The sequence below is a fragment of the Ammospiza caudacuta genome, chromosome 4 (genome assembly GCF_027887145.1).
Source record: "Ammospiza caudacuta isolate bAmmCau1 chromosome 4, bAmmCau1.pri, whole genome shotgun sequence".
Taxonomy (NCBI): domain Eukaryota; kingdom Metazoa; phylum Chordata; class Aves; order Passeriformes; family Passerellidae; genus Ammospiza; species Ammospiza caudacuta.
Genome location: NC_080596.1, coordinates 2,116,683 through 2,142,216, shown reverse-complemented (window position 1 = coordinate 2,142,216; position 25,534 = coordinate 2,116,683). Strand labels below are relative to the sequence as shown.

Genomic DNA, 25,534 nt, shown 5'->3' with positions numbered 1-25,534 from the left:
TGGGACTGGAAGAATTTATAAGCCTGGTATCTTAGCAACATTAGCAAAATGGCAACAGTGTTCAAATGATTGGGGAAATAATGTGGATAAATTGAAAGCTGCATAGCTGCAGAATGTAAGCTTGTACAAATGAGCACAGACGTGAATTTATGCAATCTGCATAAGTTGCCATGGACAGTAGAGTGCACATCAACATTTTACAGTTTATGTATTAAAATATAGAATTGCAGATTTTTAAAAAAAGCAAGACTATGCATTGAGGAGAAAACAAAGGATTAAGAAATAGTCTTTATCTTCTTTTTTTCAACTAATGAAAATGGAAACATAAGTTGCACATATATGATGTAGAGAAATGTCTAACAATGTGGAATTTCTAAAGTAATTGGAATTTCTAAAGTAAAGTAAAGTAATTCTAAAGTAAAGTAATTCTAAACTAGCCTCTCATTCAGAGGCTAGTAAGTTAACAGAAAAAGTCTGCTTATTTCACTAGGCTTGCTCAGTCCCTTGGCTCTCAGGACATCAATTCTGTAAAGCTGCACTGTACTGCTATTCACATTACCACTCACATTAAGCACTTAAATGAGGTTTAGAAAGCCATCAAAGCCCTTACACAGTGGTGAATATGCCTTCTGTTGAAAGCATGTGGAAATTGGATGATGTTGGGAAAGAAAGCTAACCTCATATACTTCTTATGTGGGAAATTCCTTGATACTATATTGGACTAAGCAAATGAACATTAACTGAAATGAGTAATCAGAAACTCCGGTCATCTGGACTCTTAGGTTTCTTTAATATTTAGTTGATAGCAATTTGTCTTTTTAAAATCATCTTATTTGGAAGGTTGTGGATAGTTCTCTGTTGGGTAATCACCCTTATATTAAAACTGATGCTGTGCAGCAATCTTGCTTTTCTTAGCACCATCGGAAAGCATGTATGTGACCTGTCTCTCAGTGTCTCATATCAGAAAAATACAGAAATTGTGATGATGTAGCATTGTAACCCAAATACATATATATGTATAGTAATTATATATGTACTATGCCTGTTATGCTTCCTGGTAGCTGTTTTCTTTGCAATCCTACAGATTTTCAGTGGCAGTGTTACGGAGAACAAGTAGGTATTATGAAATTGTGAATTCGTTGAGCGTAGTGTATTTTAACATGCTAAATAATTACATGGCCATGCATGTGGAGGCTTGGATGGCCTGTACCAAAGCCCTGCCTTGAAGGGATGCTGCCTGTCATCCTGTCATCCCAGATGTCTCCAAAATTTTTCTCAGAATTGAGGGCTGTTTGTGTGATAAGAGAGGACTGCATCAGTTTTGACTGATTTTTATTTAAGTGAAGGGCAAGCTCAGTAGGAGGTGGGTTTTTGTACTGTTAGACTGCAGTTTTTTCAAGGCACTTTCTGAAATCAGATGATTAAACCTTATTTGCAGTAAAAATGGTTTGCTAACAAATGACCTCATTGGTGTTTACATCCCGATGTACTTTGATCTGTCTGTGGGAATCTGAGTCCTGAATGAGCTTGCATGGTTCTTGATAGCTATAACGATTCCTGCTTCAGCTGAAGGAGCTTAGTTGCTTATATTGTGAGTTCAGTGTGGAGACAGTTTACAATTTGACATATGGTGTTAGCATAAAATTGGCAGTACTTAACCTTAGTATGACAACCTGTAAACTGGTAATTCAAAAGCTGCTGCTCCAGCCTCTACTCTCCTCCTTGCTACTGTCTCATTGCCGCTAAAAAACAAAGTATGCCAGCAGGTCATAGTGTACAACTCCGTATCTCTCCTAAAACCTCCTTAACCATGATTTGGAGTCCCTTGCCTAAAGACAGAGACCTAAACAATCTATTTTTGGTGCCTTAAATACTGACACAAAAAATCTTATAGTAGTGAACTAATATTATGGCATTATTTGAGGAATGCAACTTTCAGCAAGAGCAGGCAGTTCAGTACAATCAAGACATTTGTACCACAGCAGGGGGTAATGTTTTGAGCAAGAGCTAGTTATCTTTTCCAGCAACATGTGAATGTTGTTTCACATGTATGCTTGGTTCTATTTAGCTATTGCTCTTTATAAATAGAAGGAAGAATACAAAGAGAAGAATAAAATAGCTTACTGTTCCTGTTGTATTCTTTATATGTGGAAATTGCATTAATGGATTCTTCCTATTGTTCACAGCTGATATGAAGAAGAGCCTTTGAAGTAATTTTGCACCTTTGGCATTGTTCTTATTATCCATTCATTACATTCATGTGTTATAAAACTGACTTGACTGAATAGTCATTAGGACAGTTTGAAATATCACTTTCCTGAGTTACATACAGAGTATTTTCCAAGTTGGCAATATTTGCATTAAAGAGCTCATTACCATTGAGCTGTAAGAAGTGTATTCACCCCCAAATGATGCCATACAGATCAAAGCATGAGATAACATGACTTGCTGTGATCACAAGATCAAGCATGAGGCACAGCTAATTGATAGAATGCAATGAAATTAAATTGTCAGTAACTAGTTATAATTTACTTTTTTTCTGGTGGATTGTAGTTAGGCTGCACACATTTTGCCCGTGTTTCATAGTACTAATGCAGCTAAACACCGGATATCTGATAGTATCAAACCATGATTTCTTCTACTTTTTTTATTAGTAATGCATGAAGTTGATTTTGCCCACCTCTCTTGAACAGAAATTGTTATACATTATGTTTAAATGTGTAACTGGGCTAATTAACAAGGTTCTTCTTCAGGGTTTTAAAAATTATTGTCAACATCCCTTCTCTTCCCCCGCCACTTCCCCAGCTGACTGGAAGATTCTTAGTTTAAGGAAAAAAAATGTTTTGTCTTAGCTATGGGATGTCATTATAGAATGAGTGAATTTCAGTGAGTATCTGTTTATTATGCTAGTGGTTTCCTGAACTCTAATGTTTGTTTGGTTGGGTTTTTCTTTGTAGTTATTGTCCAAAATGTAAATTCAGTTGGTGTTGTTGTAGTTGAACAGCCTGTAATGGTGTTATAGCTAGATAGTTAGGTTAGGCATTAGGCTGTCTGAGGGATGGAAATTACAGCAGTGTGGACGTAGAGTTTTAGTAACCAAGTAGTTTCTTGTTCTTTTATATGCTTGAAAACAAATAATTATCATTTCCATATCTCATAAATACCATGGTCAGCTCTTTGAGGACTTGTCAACCCTACTAACAGTCTTTGAATTGTCCCACTGGTCCTTCCTGCCAAAGATTTATTCAGCACGTGAGCGTGATGCTTTGGAAGAAGATGAATTATAGTACTAATAATCCATTCTTTCCTTCTTTCTGATATTATATAATTTTGTTGGCTTCCTTCTGCAGCTCTCCTGAAGTGCTTAAAGCACATTGGCTCTGTCAGCAGATGCTGCTGAAGAAGTTGTTCCCAACTTGACAGCTTGGTGTAGTGTTAGTATGTGTATGTCCCTCTCCCAGACAAACGTTGTGAACAGTGTCAAGTGGAGGAATGAAAACAGAGGAATTGGGATGGCATATATATAGAAAGATGAGTCTGAAATTTAAAAGAAAATAATTCAGTATAATATGTCTATAAAATCCTTAGGAGCTAAATAGACAAATTTTTATACAGATTTAATAGTATTTCATTTATTCATTTTAGTTTTGATTTGTTCTCTCAAGTCAGCCAAAGAAGGCAAATAGGATTTTCCCCAAATTGATGTTGGGCTGTACTCTTGTTTTCTGCCTTTGAGAATATTCTTGCTTACCAGCATTTAAAATGAAAGCTTTTCATGTGCTTGGATTAAACAGAAATATTATTCTGAAAGAGGATATCATGATATTCCTGAAACATGAGAAAAGCTGTACTAGGTCAAATCACAAAACTACCTAGCTTAGCATCCTGTCTCTGGCAGGGGTTAAAAGTTAGTGCTTAAGGAAGAGTAATAACAGGGTAAGAGATAGGCACCACAGTACTTGTAGAGCAGTTTTTGCCTAGCTGATGGCCCCTCTTGTCAAAGTGGTGGGTTTTAATTTTAGTCTTTATCAGTGTATTTTTTTTGAACTGAGCTTTTCTCACAAATGCAATTCTTTAGCACCCAAACCATCCCTTGCAGGCTCTCATAGCTTAGCTATGTTTTATGTAAAGCACCACCTTCTTTTCTTTATTTTGAACATAAATCCAGGTATAAATACTACTGAGAGCAGATATAAGTGCCAGAGTCTAGCTTAGGGGAACACTGGCCCATGTGTTAGCATGGGCTGACACATGGATCTCCTTGTCACTTACCCTTGTGTGGCATAAGTGCTTAAGCTCTTTTTTGGGTTTTTTTTTTTTTTAGTTATCATCTACAGTTGTAACTGCAGAAAATATTTCTGCTGATACAAAAAGTTTTAGGGGGTATTATTAGCTTATTGAAGTGAAATTGCTGTTGATAGGAAAAGGTTTGATATGAAACTAGGACAGGGTGACCTGAAACTAGGATTGTGGTGCCAAATACACATACCCTGATAAGCCTATCATGCAGTGGCCATACGCATGTAGAAACTAACAAGGATTAACACATGAATTATGTGATGCTGTCACTGTTATTAGAACAGATGTGAAAATTTTATTTCCATTGCTACTTATTTTTTCTTGTCCTCAGTTATGTCTTTTTCAGGTTGAGGTCTTCTTATGTGCTTGATCCAACCTTGTAGCTATCCCATCCTTTGGATCTTCTTCACTGCCCCTTTCTGAGGCCTTTCCAATATCTCTAATTTTAGGGAGGGATCAGAACTTCACCCAGCATTTGGAGAATGGGCATGTCCTAGAAATTGAGTAAGTTTATTCTGACCACTACTTAGTACTGAGCCCGTAGTTTAATGGAATTCAAAATATGCCTGGCATAATGTAGTGTTATATATTAACAACATCCAGAATTGCTGTTGACACTATGTTCACAAAGCCTATTTATTTATGAAGAAGATGTAATATTCTCAAAGATAGGAGGTAAGCCTAACGTATATATACATTTATATATATGTGGCTGTTGTGGTTTAGGAGTGGTACTCCCCAGTTTAGTTCTCCACTGAGACCTTCCAAACCATGCTGCTTGCTCCACCTTCCCCCCCCCATTCCTGCCACCTCCGTGGTTGGCTGAAGAGGAGAATTGGAGGAACAAAAGACAAAAATCACAGCTTGAGATAAGAACAATTTAATGGAAACAGCAATGGGATAAGAAAAAGAACAGTGATGGCAAGAATAGTGATAAAAATTGTGTACAAAAAAAGAGAATGATTCACATGCAAAAATTCTCACCTCAGAGCCTGACCTGACTGCACCCTACTGCAGCCATGTTTTTGCAACTGGAAAAGAATGTTTTTCTTGGAAATTAGAGTGAGTCCCATATCCCTGCCCCAGCCATGGTGTGAGGTGCTATGGAATAACAACACAGTGTCTTGGTCCTGGCCCTCCCACTGAGTGGGGCCAGAGCCAGGACAGTGCTGTGCCTAGGGAGGAATTTTATCCCCTTAATATGCTTCTAACACCACGTTGGAAATAGTGGCCAACAGTAAACAGCCCTAAAACAGAATAAGGGCAATGGAGCAGATAAGACCTAGATCCTTAAATGCATCTAGGTATGAGGAAAAACAGAACAATCTCTGCAGCAGAATTTTGGCTAGTCTGCGAAAGGGGAGAAGTGAACTTCAGGGAAGGATGCCAAATCTTCCTGGTGATGCATTGTAAGTACAGCTTTAGCAAACTGGAATGTGAGAACACATATGCAAAGGTGAAAATGCAGCAGTACTTTTTTTCTTAGTAAAAGCCTATCCTGTAAACAAAAAGTACAGAAAAAAAATTTAGTAGTAGTTAAGAGGCTCTTAGAGAATCAGAGAGAGCAATTTGTTTGTAAAAGATAGCTTGCTTTTCTTCCAAGTCCTCCTCACATGCTTAATACAGAGAAGTATATATTTCTAATTACAGTGTAAAACAGATAAATTAAAATAAAAAACACCAAAAAAACAAACCAAAAATCAACTAACTAGCCAGAAAATAGCCCCAAAAATAAGAAAAAACCCAACAAAACAAAAAACCCCAAACAAAACCCCAAAGACTAAAAAGACTAATATGTACCTCTCACACCTGGTAGCTATATGTAGTCTGTTGATGTCAAGTCTTTTCTTCCAGCCTCACTGGGTTACACATTAAGTAGTGTTAGAGGCCGGCCCAGAAAGAAGTGGAAAGAAAATGGAGAGACTAGCCTTGATTTTGGTGTTTTGGGCCAAGCTGTCAAACCAGTCTTTAGGGACCAAACTTTTCTTTTTCTGCCCCCCAGTTTATTTTATTATTTCCCCCTTTTTAAGTCAATTTTTTCTTCTGCCCTGAAGTTTTGTGTGGCAGTGGGAAACTTTTACTGCTGTTTCCCTGATTGGCAGTGGAGGTTCAACTTCCCTGAGGGGAAGTCAGTCTCAGAATTGATTACACAACATGCTTTTGGCTATATGACCTGTTCTACTGCATTCTGTTTGCTGGTTGGGTTTGACTTCCGTTACCACCTTCTGTGTCTGGACAGTGAATAAAAGCACCATTGGAAGTTACACAAAACTTTAGGAGTATAATACAAAAACCTGTGGTCAGCCAGTAAAAAGTGAGTTTATTAGGTGAGAACCTGAACTAAAGTGTTCTCTGGTGGGCGAAATGATTGTGAGCAAAATTAAGTAACAAATTTGTAGGAAAGCGATTACAAAAAAAGAAACTGTGATTAAGAATCTATTTTTTCTGTATAATAAAATGGAAATAGGGAAAAATCTTACTGTGTATTACTGCTGTGCACATTCTTCTGGTTTTTTTTTTTTACTTCTGTGTTGCTTAAACCCCATCTTCCTTAAACTACTCAACAGCACATGCTATAAATTTGTTTTCTTCTGCTTTCACATTATATTTGGTCTAAAATTTTTCATTTTGTTATCTGTCTGCCTTATTGAGGCTTTTGATGAGGTGATAATGGTAACAGAGTCTTCTATATATAGCCTGATACACTGATACAGGATAGAATTCTATACACTGCCAATGAAGGAATGAAGTTCAAGACTCTAATTTATAATGCTTCAAAATAATTTATCCTTGTTTTTTACTATATATCAGTCTGAAGCTATGTATAACTGTACTTTTTTTTCACTCTCTTCCTTTCCTCCCCATTTTTTGTGATTGCTTCTTTTTATATCATCCTGGACTATGTCTGGGAATTAGAACTGAGAGAAGAGTGCTTGTCCTTTTATCATCTTTCATATTCTCACAGAAGGCTCTGTGTGACCCATCTGAGAAAGTCGTATGGTTTTATGCAGAATTAACAAAGTCAGGCTGAAGGGGCTGCAAGATAATAAACATTAAGAGAAGTCAGTCTGGCTGCATGGTTTGAGAAAAGGGTTAATGAAAGAAGAAACTGGGAGAAAAGGTAGGAGAGTAAAGCTGGAAGGAAAAGTAATGATGAGGTACAGAGGATTTTGAGACATTTTATGTATACTTTGGGCACTCTGTTGTAAACAGATGCTTTCCCCCCTTCAAGAGAAGGTACGTATGAGTTAAATTCTTTTTAGAATGGTTGCAGATGGTAGCTACTTTGGTGAGTGCTCTATATGTAGCAGTTTTAGGAGAACATTATCTTCTAGCTCTGCTGAAAGAGAAGCTTTAGTTTTGAATAATAATAGGAAAGAAAATGACAGTTGAGAATCACCAAAATCTTTTGCATCAGTCACACTAACATTTGTAATTATCAGTCACGTTTTTGGCATCTGTTTTTATGCTGATTAAACCATTCAGCATCCCAAAACGTACATTTGTAATTTCATAAAAGGCATTATTTTAATTTTCATTATCTGGTACAACAAAGTTACACAGTCTGTCACCAAAACAAAGTAAGTAATTGGGAGAAGCAAGAGCATGTTTATTTTATATGTAGCACAGTGCTTGGCTGTCTTCTTTAAACCTTGCTTACCTTTTAATATGAAATGGTGGGAAGTGCTTCAGAATTAAGGTCTTCAGTCCAGCAGGCTTGGGTAAGCAGGCTGTCATACCTCTGTGGTACTTCCCTTCTTTTCATTGGCCTTTTGTCCCTTCAAAACATATTTTCCTGGGTGTAACTGATTTGAATAACCTCTGACTTGTTTTTATATTGTCAGATACTTTGCCTTGAATGTGATTCTTTCCCTAAACTGGAAAAGACCAAGTGTGGAGAGAGGATAAAAGTGCCTTTTGTCATTCTTACTATGCCTTAAAGGTGTGTCACCTATGCACATTCCAGTATTTTCAGAACAATGGACTTCTGCAAGGACAGGTGCATCTAAGTTATGGTTAACCACAGCCTGTGCCTGCAGAGAACAATGGGAGCACTCCAATGTGTGAAGTTATTTGGGCATGGAGGATTTCTGGGATTGAGACCTAGGCTATAATTACTACAATGACATTTGGAAAACAAGCTGCTATACAAACCTGCTGTTTACATGTGAGCTGTTATATGTAGTAAATTGGCAATTTGAAGGGGCTCTCAGCCACTTAAAATAAGGGTATTGTTAAGCTTGCCTTAGGCCTTACAACAAGTGTTCATAATACTTTGTGCTCTGTAATACCCAAAATAGATAGTTAGCTAGAGACACCATTTAAATTACTATACCTTTGGAATTTGCAGAACTTCACAACAGCAATAACTGACACGCTCTTTGGAATATAAAGTTGTCAGTTCAAGCTATGCACTTTTTCAGATCAGGTAGAAAAAGAGTAATTTGGAAAGATTAAATTGCATAGGTGTTTAGATATTTACAAAGAAAAAAGACTGCTTATCATGTTAGTATGCATAGTATCTTTCTTTCTTAAGAAAACCAAAACAACACAAAAACTAAAATCACCTTTCGTGGTATTGCAGGAAAGGCAGTACACACAGTGATGATGGGTATGAACAATGAGAACACAAGCTGCTGGTAACTGAGAAGGGAAAATGACTGCTCTGCTTTTTTAGAGTAGACAAAGGGCTGTATTTGGCATCCAGTCTATAAGCAGTGACCTTTGAAAGCTGAATACTTTTTTAGTATTAGCTGGACTCTTGAAATTTCATGTAGCAAATATGAAGTCATCTATTTTTCACTGCAGACTTCTTGTTATGACTTTCCCTCATACCTACAGTTGATCAGATATACTCTTGAACAAGTTATATCCCTCACCTTTTCCACCTCAAACTGGACTTGGGCAGAAATTTTGCATTTGCCTTAGTCCAATGAACTGGTTTAGGCCAACAAGTGAGCCATTTCTTTGGTGTGACTGATTTTTGTTATCAGTTTTAAGACATTCCAGAATTTCAGTAATCACATCAAACTCCTAAAGTTGAGATGATCTTCCAGACTTTATTCATGCAAGTCTTTTATATCCTTTATTTCATATTCTCTCAAGTATGAAGTTGCATTTATAGTGTTGTCATATAAAATCGACATATAATAAATGCACTAATGGTTCATTCTGTAATAATTCTTGCTTCAGGTTACAGAAACTGTTGTATTTCTTCCTGCTGTGAATGACTTTTTATTTAGAACCTTACAATAAGATTACAGACTACTTCCAGGTTCTGTTGAGGTGAGTAATTAAGAATGTTCAGGGATTTCTATTGTATTTCTCTGGAAATAAGGGATAGGAATAATTTGAAGTTAAGAGGTGCTTAAGTTTGTCTTTTCACAGGCAAAAATAAATGGTGGTAATGGCTCTTAAAGATTTGCATGTGCAAGATCCTAAAGATTCTGGATTTTTTGTTAAAAAGTTTGTGGGAGGCCACTCTTAAAAAAGCATTTGTTTGTATAGGTGATAGCAAATGGAGCTGTCTTTTAGAACTGACTGTCTGTGCCTCAAGGGTTCCCTTTGTCTTGGAGATAAGGTAGTCTTTAAGATTTTGAAACACATTTTGCTATATGCTCATTTTCCTCCCTTTTTCTCACTTGTTTTTCCACCTATAGAGATGCCAGCATTTTCTCAATGTTTGTTTCAGAGACATATTTTTTAATATTTACTATATTTACAAGCCTATGAAGTAAACGTAACATTTCTTTATGTCCTAGTCTGTCCTCAAAATGATCATTTGCAGTACACAGCTTGTAACATTGGCTTATAAGAGAAATTTCTTCCCATGCAATATATTTAACTTTGCTACCTGCTGAAGGGAAAAAAAGGAAAAAACTATGCATACTTTCTGTATGTATTTCATTACCACTGGACCAGCTGTGGAAATCTCATGTAAAATAGGTTTCTTATCAATTGCTATTATCAGCAATTGCAAGATAGGACAAGATCAAACATTAAACATAAAATAGTATATGGATTCAATATGTAATAGTATCTGTTTCAAATGGAAGCATGCAGTCAGTGCAGGATTTCCTGTCTTTAGATCCCGGCTGTTTGAAGTGCTTGGGCTTTGCCAGTGCTCTAACAGCCACGGCTCTATGATGCATCACATGAATGCCTTGGTTAGATTCATGTGGGCTGTCGCCTATTTTGAGCCTGTGACTTTTAAGGGACTCAGACCATTTTATCAATGTGTAGAGTAATGCAAGCTAAGTGTGGACTTGTGTTTATTACATTTTCTTCCACCCCCACCCCAAGCTTTATAGTGTGGGTATGGATGTTACACAGTTGTAATACCAGAATAATCACACACACAAAAAAAAAATTGAGACACTATTCCTTTTCTGTTAGATATGTAATTAAATTTTTGTTTTATTTTTTTTTTGATGACACGTGTTCAAATCTGTCAGTCACTGCTATAGGACTGAAAGTTCTGCGTGAATGGGGCATAGAAGGTTGATGAAAGTGGAGCTGTCCTGTGGAGCAGAGGGGTTGGCTTTTGGCAGGTTAATGTTGTTGTTTCTTTGAGGTAATAATTTTAATGTTAGAAAAGAGTAAATAAAATGCCTAGGAAGGAGGCTTCTCCCCAGCCCCCAGCAATGCAAGAATCTTCCTTTCCAGACAAAATGCGATTATAGGTGTTCAGAAGCGTCAGCAGGCGTGGTTCCAGGAAGGTGCAGGAACTACGGGCAGCTCTGTCGCGGCAGGTTCGCCTGTTTTTCTGCGCCGGGCCCCACCGTTCACCTGTTGACGGGGTGGCAGCTTTGGTTCACCTGTGCGATCGCGTCTCTCCCGCCGTTCTGCCGGCGGGGCCGGGATCCCGCTCCCTGCGGGGCCGGCTCTGCCGTGAGCTGCAGCGGCTTTCCGCCCTCTGCCGCCGGCCCTCGGTGCGCGCCGTGGCGGTGCCGTGCCGCCGGAGCCGCGTCCGTCCGTCCGTGTGGCGGGCGGGAGGCGCAGGTGGCGGGGCCGCCCCGCGCTGACATCAGCGGCGGGGCCGAGCCCGCTCCGCAGAGCCCGGCGCTGCAGAGCCACGGCGGCGGCGCAGGCCGGGCCCGGCCGAACATGGCAGCGGCCCCCGCGGCCGCCCTTGCGTGAGGAATGCCGCGGCCCTCCTGAGCCGGCAGGCGGGCCTCGCGTTCGTCACGTCCATGGATGTCTCTTCCGATCCGTATCTGCCCTACGATGGAGGGGGAGGAGACGGCATTCCGCTCCGGGAGTTGCATAAACGAGGTATGCCGGATTGCCGTTTGGGTTACTTGTTTGCATAGCTATACGTGCAGGAGCGCTGTCCGCGTTTGAAACGGGGACGTAAAGGCTTGCTAATTATCGTACTGCTTTTTTTCGCCTGCCCGATGCCTTTTGTGGGAGGAGAATTCAGTTCTGGCTGGTTCCTGTGTTGTCAGGGATTGTTTTCTGTGCGGGCAGATCAGTCCTGCTTCGCATCTCATCGCCCTGTGACTCCATCTTCGATATGTGGCAGGCTTGCCTTTCGCTCCCTCCCGGGTTTTTGTGTGTATGTGTGTGGTTTTTTAAATCAATAAAGCCATCTCGTGGAGAAAAAGAAACCTTCCAAAAACTGTGCTTGTCTTTGACTACGACCAAAATAGCTAGAGTTACTAAATAGAATTTTTACCCGCCTTCCACTAGCATGAATAGGAGCAGTGTTTGTCTGGCTTTGAAGTTGCCGTACCTGGTTTTAAGACTTGACCGGTTGTTGCCGCCTTTGCTGTGCCAAGGGAAAGCTCTGCAATGGTCATGTGTCAGCTCAGCAAATATTGATGAACTCATAAGGAACTGGTACTTTAGGGGAGGTTCTTTACACTGTTGCTTGTAAGGAAGCAGATCTAGAACGAAAAGTGTTATCAGTGTAGAGGAGGAAAAAAATCCTCTTTTGAGCTTATATTTTGTTTCTCACTGTAAATTCAAAGCATTATACGTTCTGTAAAGATTTTATTTTGTTCTGAAAAGTTGTAGCAGGAATAAAAGTTATGCCTTCAAATTATGAGAATATAAGTATGTTTTCTTGTTTGGATTGGATGGTCACAATGTGGTATTTAAAACAATAAATGTATTGAATTCCTACTTTTGTTTAAATTGGGCAATCTAAAATTAGAAAATTATCAACATTTATAGCTGCTGGCGTAAGCATTAGAGAGGAGGTAGGCTGAGAATAGAGAGATGATTTGCATAAAATGATTTTTTTCTCTCCATGTAATTTATTGGTTTGCATGTCCTTGCAAACTCTTATTTCTGTAAATAAATTTATTTTCATTTATTTTCATCTGACAGTTTATCTGTTTTTTAGTACTTTACATCAAAGGTTATTTGTTGTCTTTTTATGGTTCTTAGAATGTTTTTCAGCATATCTTAAGAACATCAACAAGTTCCAATACAGTTTATTTTAGACAAGCAAATTTTACACTACCTAAGTCAGATTTTAGAACCACTTCTGAAAAATTGAGGCGAGTGTTTTCTTAAAAGATTTGCAAAACGTGAATTTGGGATCTTCTCAAGGCTGAATAGAAATACCTGAAGGGAAGGTGCAGAGGAGGTGCAGACAGGCACTTCTGAGCAGTGCCCCGGGACAGGACCAGAGGCAGTGGGCACAGACCGAACACGGGAGGTGTCCTCTGGACATCTGCAGACAGGTTCTTGCTGAGCCCTGTAACAGGTCAGATTGTGAAATTTCCTTCCTCAGAGATATTCAAAAGCCATGTGGACATGGTCCCGGGAAAACAGCTCTAGGTGGCCCTGCTTGAGTAGGGGGTTTGGACAAGGTAACCTGCAGAGATCCCTTCCAACCTCAGCCGTTCTGTGAGTTTAGATTTGTGATAGATGAGAACTGCAAAACAGTCCTAGCATGACGCTTTCAGACTCTGCAGTTATAGTTAGACATTGAAATGTGATCAGCTCTATGGAAAATAACAGGTTTTAGTTGATTTTTACAATACAAAAAGTAGATATTTGCAGTGCAAAGTGGTGTGTGCCACACTGGAGTATTGCTGTTAAATATAATGCTTGCAAAGACTGTAATGAAGGCTGTGGAGGATTCAGCTGGGTAGTTCCATTGTGGTGACACTGCTGGGGGCCGGCGAGACAATTCCCAGTTGTGACTTGTCCTTTTTGCCGTTCCACTGAATTCTGTTAGGGCTTGTGCTTCTCATACTCTAATACTGTATTTCAAAACAAGTGTTACTTGTGCTTTTTGGGCTTGCTCTAGTGAGTTAAGATTAAAAAAATCCAAAACCTGAATAATGTTACCAAAATCTTTTGCAATTCTGAATTTTTCAAGTGCTTATCAAACCACGACAATATGTCTCATAAGAAGATGACTCCAGACCAGTTTGTATGAATAGATGTAAGCAAAATTTGTATTTCCTGCTGGTTTACAAGATCCCAGTACTCTGTTACTGTGATTCAGCTATTAAAATAAAGCTCAAAATGCTAGCAGACAAAACCAGAAATTGAAAGTAAATTCTTCACATTACTTTGTGTGCTACCAAGATTTTTATTTTCCTCTCATGTAGATTTCATAGCATTGTAATAACAAGCTCAGAGGTCATGGGTAAGATACTCCAAGAAAGCAGACTTAATTGTTAGAGGCTGGTGATATTTTTCCCGTTATTCACATACTCAAAACTCATATGTCCTGCAGAGTAATGTTCACGTCATGCAAAATTGCTGTGTAACATCAAAGCATTTGTTGCACTAATTGACTGCAGTGGCTCACCCAAAGTAGCTGTACCTCAGCAATTATGAAACGACTGTTTAAATCAGCAGGGGTCTTTGAGGTTTAATTAATGACCTTCATTAATGTTCAGTGAGATGAAATGCAAAGTATTACAACACATTATTATTAAAGGCCTGATCTGTTAGCGTGCATTAAGATGATTTTTTCCCCCCGTGCAAGTACACTATGAAACATCAAATGGAAAGATATTATTGAATACTTCTTACCAGGAGCTTCTTTGACTTGTGCTGTCCTAATATTTCTTTTTATATGATACTAAATGGATCGTTCCAGACCTACTTATCCTCCCACTAATAAAAATTCAGGAACACAGTTCACTTCTGCTCCATTCTCTACTAAATAAGAGTTAAAAATACTACTTCTCAGAAAGGGTTTAAAAGTTCTGATGTAGGATTGCATATATCCCAACTAACTGGCATGTACATTTTTGTAAGAATTTTTCATATAACAAACCATATACTGCAACATATGTAAATAAATTACTTGTGTTGCCCTCAGATTTATCTTTGCATCATTTTTACTACCTTGACCCTTTTGAAAGTTCAGAATGATCAGTGTCTTGCTTGTCTTCCGGCCATTCACATACATGCTTACACTGATTCTCTTACCCCTGACCCTCTTTTTATTATTCCTAAATAAGCATTAATTTTGCCCCACTTTAAAAATTTGAAATCTGAGTAACAGCAGAACATGTATAGTGACCAGATACCAGATCAAGCAGGACTTTATCTTTAGTAGGCGCAGGCTTTGTTCACTCCTAGTTATTTTCTGCATATATATAAGCATGTCTTAGATTTAAGAAATTGGAAGTCCTCAAGCAAAATTAATGAAATTTTCTTTCACTAATAATGTCTGATAGAGTCAGTAGCCAGGAGATGTGAAAGCTACATGTATAAAAAACATGCCAGATGTACTGATAGCTTAGTTTTTGTAAACCTAATTTTTTTAGCAGAAAAAATAAGTCACTATTTCATTTATTATACACCAGTCCCCATCCATGAAGGTGCAACTTCTCTTGCTTAGAAAATACTGATAGTAACAGGGGAAACCTCTCAGCCACCTGGAGCCTCACCTGTTACTGTAAACTGTGGGGCAGAGAGTTTTTAATAATAGCCTAGGAAGACTGAGTTAGATGTATATTGAGCCAGTCCAGAAGCTCCTAAGTGATAAAACTTTGGCATTTTAGGCTGCATTTCTGGTTAAGGTCCTCTTATGTTTAAGAATAAGTAATAAGTCAAAAGTCAATATCAGTGTGACCGTTGAAATAAATAGGTATGAAAGTTGTGTACACATGCTCAGAGCTAGGGCTTGACCCTGAAATTTTATTAGTTGCAGAGTGAGACTTAAAAAATTATTTTTCTAGATTAATTACATGCTCACAACAGAAAATGTGGTCAAGTTTATTATCATTCTCTAACTTTAAGTACTTGGAGAAAAAACCTAACTTGGAGAAACTCAGTGTGATTATGGCACTGTATTTCTGCTGTGCTTTGTTTTTAGGTTCCTTGCTGTATAACTGGTAAGGTTCTCTGTGAAGCGTGTTTCTCAATTTTGGAAATAATTTTTTGATGTATTTTTATTTTAGATATTAGAAAGCTAATAAACAGACCAAGATTATGCCCTCCTTCGGACTGAATGTGCTCTGATTGGGATAATCATGTTAACAGAATTCTTATTTTTGCTGAATCCTGTCTTTACCCTCTAAAACAACAGATAAGTAAGTTGCTCTTATGGAAATGCGGCAGCGGCACTTAGAAATCTAATTATCTAAATTTCTGGCATTCTCGCTCTGATGGCCTTGGTCATTGTTAGATCATAGATAACTTCCCTTTTGTAATGCTTGCTTTCTCTAACTTTATATATTTTTATACCTTCTATTTTTCTCATCTCCTTCCTCATTATTCATCTTAAATATAAGTTGTAGATTTAGTAGTGGGAGGATCTCAATAACTTTTCACTTGCATATCTGAAGTCACTATTCATCATAGACAAAATTAAATAAACATAATCCATCTGCCTTTATGACTACAAGAAAAAGAAATCTATAGCAGTAATTTTTTTTTTTTGGTTCTGCATCATAGAAACAGAAATGTTTGTTTCACCTAAAGTGAAAAATCAAAGCTCAGGGGTTTTTTTTGTTTTTTATTTTTCCTATGTCCATTTGTGGTGGACACAAATCTTCAAAAGTCTTGGTTTAACTCAGAGGTGCTAGTATTGAACTTTGATTTCACTCCTACTTTTTAAAAGATTATTTTTAAACCCAGACCTATTTGGGAGCAGATGAAATGGAGGATATTATCATGCAGTACTTTGGTAAATAGTACAACTTATCCTTGTTCCTCAAAACTTGTTCCATATCTTCCTATTTCCCATTTATTAGATTTTGTCCAGCTGATTTTTTTTGTTTGTGTATATATAGTTGTGTCAATTTTATATGCATTTTGATTGTAATGCAGAGACTAGTTTTTGTTTGAAAGCCTTTGATGCAGTTAGAAGAGCTAACTGAAGAGACATGCTGAAAATTCAAAGTTGCAAGTGGAATGTATTAATTGATTACAAAGACTTTAAGATCAGTAATCATCAACAGTAGCGAATAACACTGGCATTTTGTGCTGTGCTTCTGATCTGAAATGTAAAAATTGCTTCTAGCCAGGAAAAGGAGATTGTGCTTAGTGACTCTTTTTGAGTGGTTACAGACAAATTAAAGTAAACTGATGTTTCTTGTCTTTTTAATTGAAAGCCTCATACTTTGAGGTCTGAATGGCGACAGAAGGAAGCTGAGGCACTCACACATGCCTCGTGTGTACAGATCTTCTTTGTTACAAGCGTAAGTGATCCTTCCAGCCTGCCTTGCACACAGGGTGCTTCCCTGCCTCCACTCCCCTTGGCACCTAATGCCCAAGGACACGCGGGTGAAGCAAAGCCTTGGATTAGAACCTGCCCTCTGGAAAGCTACAGCCCCTGCTGATTTTAACACTCAGCAGATTTGGATGGTCATGTCAGGAAGAGCTTATTCCAGCCTTTACTGTAATCTGACTAACTTCATTTTCACTCCCAGAAGTGCATTTCATTTTTTCCTTCTTCCTTTCACGCTGCTGGGAGTAGCCCAAAGGAGATATGTTGCACTGCTGTCAGCCATAAGAGCAGCAGCTGAGGCAAATGCTATGTAGTTGTGCGTTGTTTAGAAAAAGGGATGGGTGAGCAGCACCAGCTATTCTTGCTGTAAGAGTTAACAATTACACAGCTTGTAGAGAAATACCTTTGAGAAATTAGGTCCTGTTATTGCTTTGCCATTGAATACAGCATTGGCATTGTTTATCTGTTGTTGTTTTCACAACTCTGGAATGTTTCTAAACCTTAGGGATTTTTGAGCTCTGTGAAATAGATGTTACTGTATGATGTGTGGACATTAATATTTATAGTTTTGAGTTGTTTCGAGCAGAAAGTTATAATTAAAATCTAACAAGACACCAAGGGTGCGTTTATGTATTTCAGGATAACTAGTCTGACAGTTCCTTGCTATGGAAGAGGCTGAACTTGTTGCTCCCCATCTATTCTCTCAGTTTTTGCCCATGCACTGGCTCTGTTTCTTCTCCAGCAGCACAGAAACTTGATTCCAGTTCCTTATAATGGCAGATTTTTTTTGTTGTTGTTAGTTTGTCTGCTTAGTTGGATCAGCATGTTGGGTTGGTTTACTGTGCAGTCAGATCAAGCATGACAGAGCTGATTCAAGGCTGAGAGTGGGAGTGTGTGACCAAGAACAGAGGGGAGAAATAGGGGTAGCAAGATCTACTCATTGTGTGCCAGCAGTCAATTAGATCAGCTCAGTTTTACTGTGTAATTATGTCCCAAGAGGGACATGTCTCATTTCTTAAAATGGAATAAGGTAGTATAGGCTCAGTTTGAGACAATGGTGTATTTTGTGATGTGCCTTCAGAAGATGGGTATCATGTGCTGTGTAGCATATAGAAGGGGTCTTAAGCTTTATCATAAGATTATGGTCCCTTGTTAACTCTGTAGCCACCCTCTTGAGAAGCCTGTTCATGTCTCAGTTCTGTACCTTGTTCTCTTGCGGGGGTGTAGCTGTGGGGATTGTTCTCTAGGTGATACTGGGGAATTGTTCAGATAATCACGTGGTGGATTACCGCAGAAAAATCTGTCGTGCGTCGTTTGACTATGCAGGATGTAGCATTTGTCTTAAATCTCAATGTTTCTCTTCTCGTTATTTTCATGAGAAAAGAAGGAACACAGCCTGCAAGGAAAGAGTTGGGGAGGATTGTTGAACAGTTATGCATGAATCAGGAGCAGCATGTATGTTGTTAAACCCCTTTCTTGTGTGAAATAAATTAGCTATAAACTTACCAGGTTTTTTTCACTTAAAACCACATTTTTCATCAGCTGCATGTGTTCCAGGGTTATTTTCAAATTTGAAAGAAATCTCCTGAGTTGCAGAAAGACAAAGTGGTATAGGATTACTCCTGCAGGAGGTGAGGCAGCTTTTAAAAATACTGTGCATGGCCTCAACATTGCTGTGTGTAACCTACATAAATCAGCTTTCTGTCATGTTCATCATAGTTGCATCATCAATCAAGATTGAGTACCGCTCATATGAGGCACACCTATAAAATAGGAAAGAAGGGATATTCCTTGCCTTAATGAGGGACAAAAGACAGGGAGGAATCCTGATATATAAAGCAGCTTCTGTGAGTATAGCAAAATCTCTAATTTTTTTACCTAGTGGTTCCATTGGCAGAAACTAGCTAGGCAAAGCAGGAAGTTGGATCAGTGTTGGGACCCCACAGCCATTGAGTATAACTTCATGTTCAAAGAGAAATGCAGGAGAGCAGCATGGTAAGGACTGTTGGTTTTTTGTCAGACATAGTATCTTCTCAAGCTGTTTTGGATTGTATTTTTTATGTTCTCATTAAAATAAAAAAAAATTTAAAAAATCCTTCACTTCTTCAGACATAAAAGCTTTTTTTATGGTGTTGGAATCCACTTTTCTTCTGGTTTCTTTTGTGTAGCATTTTTGTTTTTCTTGTCCTTCATTCTCATCAGGTGTCCCAAAGTACAGTGTTTAACTGCTAACCTTAGTATTATTTAACCTTAGTATTATTACAGTTTTTTTCTTTTAATGTTGCACTTTTTTTTTTTTTTTTTAACAACTTCAGTTGAAACAGTTCTTCAGCAATACCAGAGCTGATTGCTGAGAAAGGATTGTGCTCAAGGCTTGGAATTACGTGCATGGAAGGATAACAAAAGTCAGCTGCCTTTCTAGAAGATAGTTCATTTAAGACGTAGAGTGACTGACTCCCCAAGAGAATTTCCTTTTTCTGAAGAAGCATGTTGCTTTTCTTGTCTAGCAGCCTACTGTCTATAAGCTTGCAGTCTGTGATTGCAGCAGCTCACAGCAGTTCCATGTTGAGATTCAGGACAGCCACACAGCTTCACCAAGGTTCCTGCCTGACTAACCCAGTGGCCTTCTATGGGAAAGTGATTCCATCAGTGAAAAAGGGAAGGGTTACAGATGTCATTTGTCTGGGCTTCTGTAAAGCCTTTGATATGGGCCCCTACAACTTCCTTCTTTCTAAACTGGACAGAGATGGATTTCATGAACAGGCCACTAGATGGATAAGAAATTATTTGGATGGTCACTTCCAGAGGGTAGGGGTATAAATGGCTCAGAGTCTTGATGGAGATAAGTGACAAGTGGTGTCCCTCAGGGGTCCATATTGAGACTGGTGTTATTTAATATCTTCATTAATGACATAGGTGAAGGGATTGAGTGATGCTTGGCAAATCTGTAGATGACACCAAGCTGAGAGGTGCTGTTGACACTCCTGAAGGAGGGAATACCATCCAGAGGGGCCTGGACAAGCTCCAGTCGTGAGCCCATGGGAATCTCATGATGTTTAACAAGACCAAGTGCCATGGGATATTGGTGGATGAGAAGCTAGACATGACCTGGCCATGTGCACTTGCAGCCAGGAAAGCCAAACATGTCCTGGGCTGCATCCGAAGCAGGGTAGGCAGCAGGGCCAGGGAGGGATTCTGTCCCTCTGCTCTGGAGGAGCAGAATGCTGTCCTTCCCCAGCACAGGAAGGACACTGACCTGTTGGAGCAAGTCCAGCAGAGGGACACCAAGATGAGCACCTCTCCTATGGGGAAAGGCTGAGAGAGTTGGGTTTGTTCAGCCTGGAAAAGAGGTTTTGAGGTGATGTAATTGTTGCCTTCCAGTACCTGAAAGGAGCCTTCAAGAAGGATGGAGAAAGACTATTTATAAGGGTGCATAGTGACAGGATGAGGGGGAAAGGCTTCAAGTGGAGAGGAGGTTTAGATTAGATTCTGGAAGAAATCCTTTACTGTGGTGGTGGTGGTGAGGCACTGGAACAGAATGCCCATCAGATAAGCTGTAGATGCCCCATGCCTGAAAGTGTTCAGGGCCAGGTTGGATGGGACTTTGAGCAACCTGTGTAGTGAAAGGTGTCTTTGCCCAAGAGCTAGATGATCTTTAAAGTCTTTGAACCTAAACTATTCTGTGATTTTGCCTTATTTTTGCAAAGTGTATAATGACTGTGTTTGCTTTATAAGGATTCTTACGAATTGTACTGTCTCTGAGAACATCAATCTGCTGTTTCCCTCTCTCTAGTAACATGGGTTAGTTTGAAATAACAGTACTAATTAAAGTTCTGCTTGCCACTTTTACCATTACCTTCCAATCTCATAAAAACTTAAGCAAACTCATATGTAACAAAAAGGCTTTACTTTCTTTACAGCTCCAAAATGGCTTGGGTGTCCTCATAGGAACTTTAGAAGTCTTCTCTTATCATAGCTGGAACCTATACATCTTGTATGCTAAGTGCTTGTAGTGGTTTTTAGGACCAAACTGCTTCTGCTGTGGTGAAAGGCACATAGCCTGTGAAAGCATCTTGAAACTTCACAAGTGGGGAAGAGGGAGAGGACGGAAGGGGAAATATTTCTGAAGGTTTGCTAAGTGCTACAATTTATCTAGGTAATGATGATTTCCTGCCTGATGGTTAGAATGTTGTGATGAAATATTTGTGTTCTGGTAAGAGTTTTAACATTGCATTTAATGAGGCTTTGGAACTGGGAGTAAATAGTGAGAATTTGTGCATTTATGCTGATGAGAATCATTATCTTCATAGCTGGAAGGCGCATCTTGCTGTGTGAAATTCTAGAGGAGGAAGGGTAGAAAGGTTGGAAAAATGTTGAGTCTCAGTAAAAGTATCGTTCTCTAACATCCGCTTTAGAATAGTTGTATACTACATAGATCATAATGCTAACAGGAGAATATTATCTCAGAGATCTGTATCTTAGATACTGAGCAGCAGATTTTGTACAGGTGTCCTCTTCATGGTCCTCTAAGGAAGCCTTGTTACCACACTCACTGCTGCCTGTTTTTTCACGTGGTACAAGATTACAGCTATTCAGTTGTTGCATCAGGAGCTCATGGCAGCTCTGTATTCACCAAAACCTCCTCTTCAGCTTCATATCTTCTTCTGTGTCTCTTCCCCATCATACAATAATCACTTATATTCCAGTATTTGGTGTGCCAGCAGCTGTTGGCAAAGTAGGAATGTGACATAGTTTCAGTGGGATTTTTACTGTATCTAGACAATGACCATCATCATTTGTAGGTCTGCTGTGGGTCAAGTGCAATTAGTATAGTGCCATCTCTGATGATAGCATCTCTGATAATCCCCTGCTGGGAATTCCAATTTAGCACCTTGTGATATGCATAAAATAATCTTTTACTGTTTGTGATTCATTTATAACTCTCAACTTTCCTTTGCCTTCTGTGGCATAGGATTGCATGCTCCTTGTAGTTAGGTACTGCTTCATTTATAGCAGGGCATAAAACCAACTCCTCCAGAGCAAAGACAAGCTTTTGCCCAACCCTACTCACTCAGGTTCAGGAAACTGTGTCAATACATTGGAGCTTTGTAGGAGATTAATAATTAAGCTGTGGGTGAGGTTGATTTATGTCCCCTTGCTTTGCCAGAGGAAGCTGATTTCATGTAAAAATAATACTTTAATAATGTATTCTGTTACTGTCTTAATTCTGAGAGCTAAACTAGTTATCACACTGAATTTTGTTAGTATCTCTTCCACAACATCACCTTGCCTTTTCAGCTATCCAGACATGTATTTTAGACTTTTAGTTAGGAGAATTGGAAGTGGCAAGGGAATTGAATTCCTTATCCTAAAGCAAGGTTTTCACAATCACCTCTATTAGCAAACCTGATTTAAATTGTTGTTAGCCTTTTATTAATGGAAGCATAGGTAATGCTTCTTTACATCTGCCTTAAGAGAGACTGGCAGCAGCTTTGGGAAGAGATTTACAGGGCTTAGCTATGGGAAATAGATGAGGGGGAATTTAGTATGGCATAGACTGGGGAACAAGGTATTAAGGTAAAGATGGCAGCCAGGCTCTCATAAGAGAACAATATTGGTGTTATTGGAGAACTGTCTGCTACATTTGCATTGTTTTCTGTACTTTTAAAAACATCTTTATAGAATAAATAATAATAGCTGTTTGTGTATCTTGAAAATTATAATTGCATTTTGTCTTAATATGAATTTTGTATTATTTTCTTGTTTTGTCTTTTGCCACTAAGAAAATGTCTGAGCAAACACTATGTTATAGTAGGCATCAACCTGATCTCTTAAGCAATGGATGACTGAGGCACCACTTTGGTCATAGTGTACTGCCAGGTGTCACACTACTTCTTCTAGATCTTAGAATTCACAAAAGGCACATTTTACTTATGTGTAAATGTAATTGTGAGTTATTATGAGGGCTTGGGCTGGTGAATTCAGCATTTATAGCATTTGGAAGTTTACAGGTAGGTCCTTTGACAGCTATTTGTCTGTTAGTTTTGGTTTTTGGTTAGTTGGAAATTTCTGATGACAATACCAAGAAGCTCAATTAAAGAAGCCTGGAAATAAACAAACAAAAAAACCCCCAAAAAAGCCACCCCAGGTTAAAAAACCCCCCACTTGTCTAAAAATCCCAGTGTCAGTCTGTTGGGAAATTTAGGTGACTAGAGAATGGAAAAGTACAAAGCCGTGGCTAATTCCAAGTCCTGCACCTGCTAGATAGTGTGTCCTTGGGCCTAGCTGTAATAGGATAACAAATAGTGAAAGAGACATGAGAAAAGAGAGATGTAACCCCTAAGGAATGAGGAAGAGTTCATGGTATAGTTTAACCAATAGATTGCTTGGCTTACAGAATATTCATAAGCTTATTATTTGCTGTATAAGTGTTTGATGTTTTCTTCAATAAACTGGACCTGTGATGAACCAGCTGGTGTCCTGGTCCCCTTCCTACGACATCAGTCTACTCTGAAATGAGTTCTGGCGTCTATCTGAACTGATAAAATCTTGATCAGCTTGAGCCTGTGTCTTTATGAATAGAGATTACTGTGGTGTGCTGTGTATTGTTGGGCAAAATATTTTGTTCTTAGTCAAACAAGTGAGGACTAAGAAAAAAAGCTGATATATTACAGAATTTATGACATTTGAAAGCTTAAAAAAAGTGGAAACTTTCTTTTATCATTTTTGAAAATGGAAAACTTCTCAGTACCCCCCTCTTGCTCTTCTTATTCTGATCAGTGCAGTAAATATTCGTGGGGCTGTTGCTCTGCAAGCTGCTTGTGAAGGAACTACCTAGTGATGACAAATAAGCAGAAGATATTTTCTTTATACAATGTTTCCAAAATTTCATTACCAAGGACTGCTCTGTGATATACCTGAAAAAAATACATAAAAACAAAATACGAGTGTTTGTTTGGTTTCTTGTTGCTTTTTAGATGCATTTACAATCTGTTAATAATGTATTTTAGGTTTGGTTTAGATGTGTAGGAGAGATTGGTAATCAATAGAATGTATATTTAGAAATTACTAGTTACAAAGGAAGGTACTGTGAACTTTTCTAGCTAATCATCCTTGCTTTGTTTTTGTACAAACATGTTTTCCTCTGGTAGTTCATAACGGAAATAAACTTCAAGTTAAATGTGTGTCAAAGTTGCTCTTTTTTTCCACTTGGTTCTGTTGAAGTTTTTCTGGAGTCTGGACACAGAACAATAATTTGACTAGGACATTTCTATTTAACCACTGGAAACACAAAGTCACTAATACACAAATTTAATTTAACAGCTGAATTACAGTAAAGAGGAGTGGCATGCAGCATTGGGAGACCTAAATGACAATACAATATGCTTAGCATGGAAAGTGTCTTAATTACTTTTTCATAAATTTCTGTGCTACGAACACAGTTTGAATACTTCATTTATCACCAAATTAATTGATTCCTCTGTTTCTCTGCTGCAGGAACTCATTATACAATGACAAATGGAGGAAATATCAACAGTTCAACACATTTACTGGACCTTCTGGATGAGCCAATTCCTGGAGTAGGAACATACGATGACTTCCATACCATTGACTGGGTTCGAGAGAAGTGCAAAGACAGAGAAAGGCACAGACGGGTACTTGAGATTAATAAAACTTTTTTGGTTGCATGTTGGAGTTAAGGTCTGATTTAGTAACACATACAAATAATGCATGTCCTTTAAATATGTACATAGTTACATCAGCTAAAACTACTTGAATACTGTTTAAAAAGCACTGCTTAGTTGGATACCTGCAGTCTTGCAGCATTATTATAACTTCAAAAAGAAGCAGTAATTTAATAGAGAGGGAATAGGTCCCTGTCACCCAAATACCTTTTTTAAAGTTCTGCATTTTTTTCATCCTAGTATATTTAAGGCTATTTTCCAGTGTAGATGTAATTGTAATAGTACAGTAGTGTTTTTGGTGGTACTGGTGCAGAAAAGTGAAGCATGATGTATATTGCTTTTGTACTGACACAACTGTTTCTGCCACTGAAGCTAAGTGTGCAGAGTAAATAAAGATAAAATAAGAATAGCAACTTTTTCAGTACAATAATAGTTGTCTAGAAGTACTTTAGGGTAATTATCCAGTTTTTTATTTTATTTTACTTATATGTGTTTTTTAGTCTAAACATAAAGATGTTTATATTTGAAGTAGAATTTGAATCATATGAAATAGCTTATTATTAGTATGCTAACAGTTCAATTGAAGTTCAAAAATATTTAGTGTATAGGAGGGAGATAATATTACAATTAACAGTTTAGGTGTATGCCACAGAAGGTATTTAATTATCCTAATAATGTATTTCCTGGATTTTAGTTCTTTAAATTAAGCAAATATATGTTTCTCTGTCAGTTGCTTGATGTCTGAATAATTAAGCTGATTTATCTATGTGAAGCACTAAATACAAGCAGAACACTTGTGGTTTCAAGAGGGAGCTTATTTGCTTGCATCATGCAATTTGTATGTCATACTTCCTTTAGTTTCATTATTCATATTACTGAAATACATACAACTCTACAT

At 38.3% G+C, this 25,534-nt stretch overlaps 1 protein-coding gene across 8 annotated transcripts in view; it reads left to right on the top strand.

Moving 5' to 3' along the window:
• The window catches only part of CLCN3 (chloride voltage-gated channel 3), a 60,563-nt gene that overhangs the window by 13,039 nt on the left and 21,990 nt on the right, over window positions 1–25,534 (top strand). For 5 of the 8 annotated variants that reach the window (XM_058803138.1, XM_058803139.1, XM_058803136.1 and 2 more), the window contains exon 3: window positions 24,449–24,606. In XM_058803138.1, the coding sequence (XP_058659121.1) occupies window positions 24,449–24,606 (158 nt within the window). Of the gene's footprint in view, window positions 1–9,492; window positions 9,586–11,287; window positions 11,575–24,448; window positions 24,607–25,534 lie in introns of those variants that run through there. The other 3 variants (XM_058803140.1, XM_058803144.1, XM_058803143.1) reach the window with 2 other exon arrangements.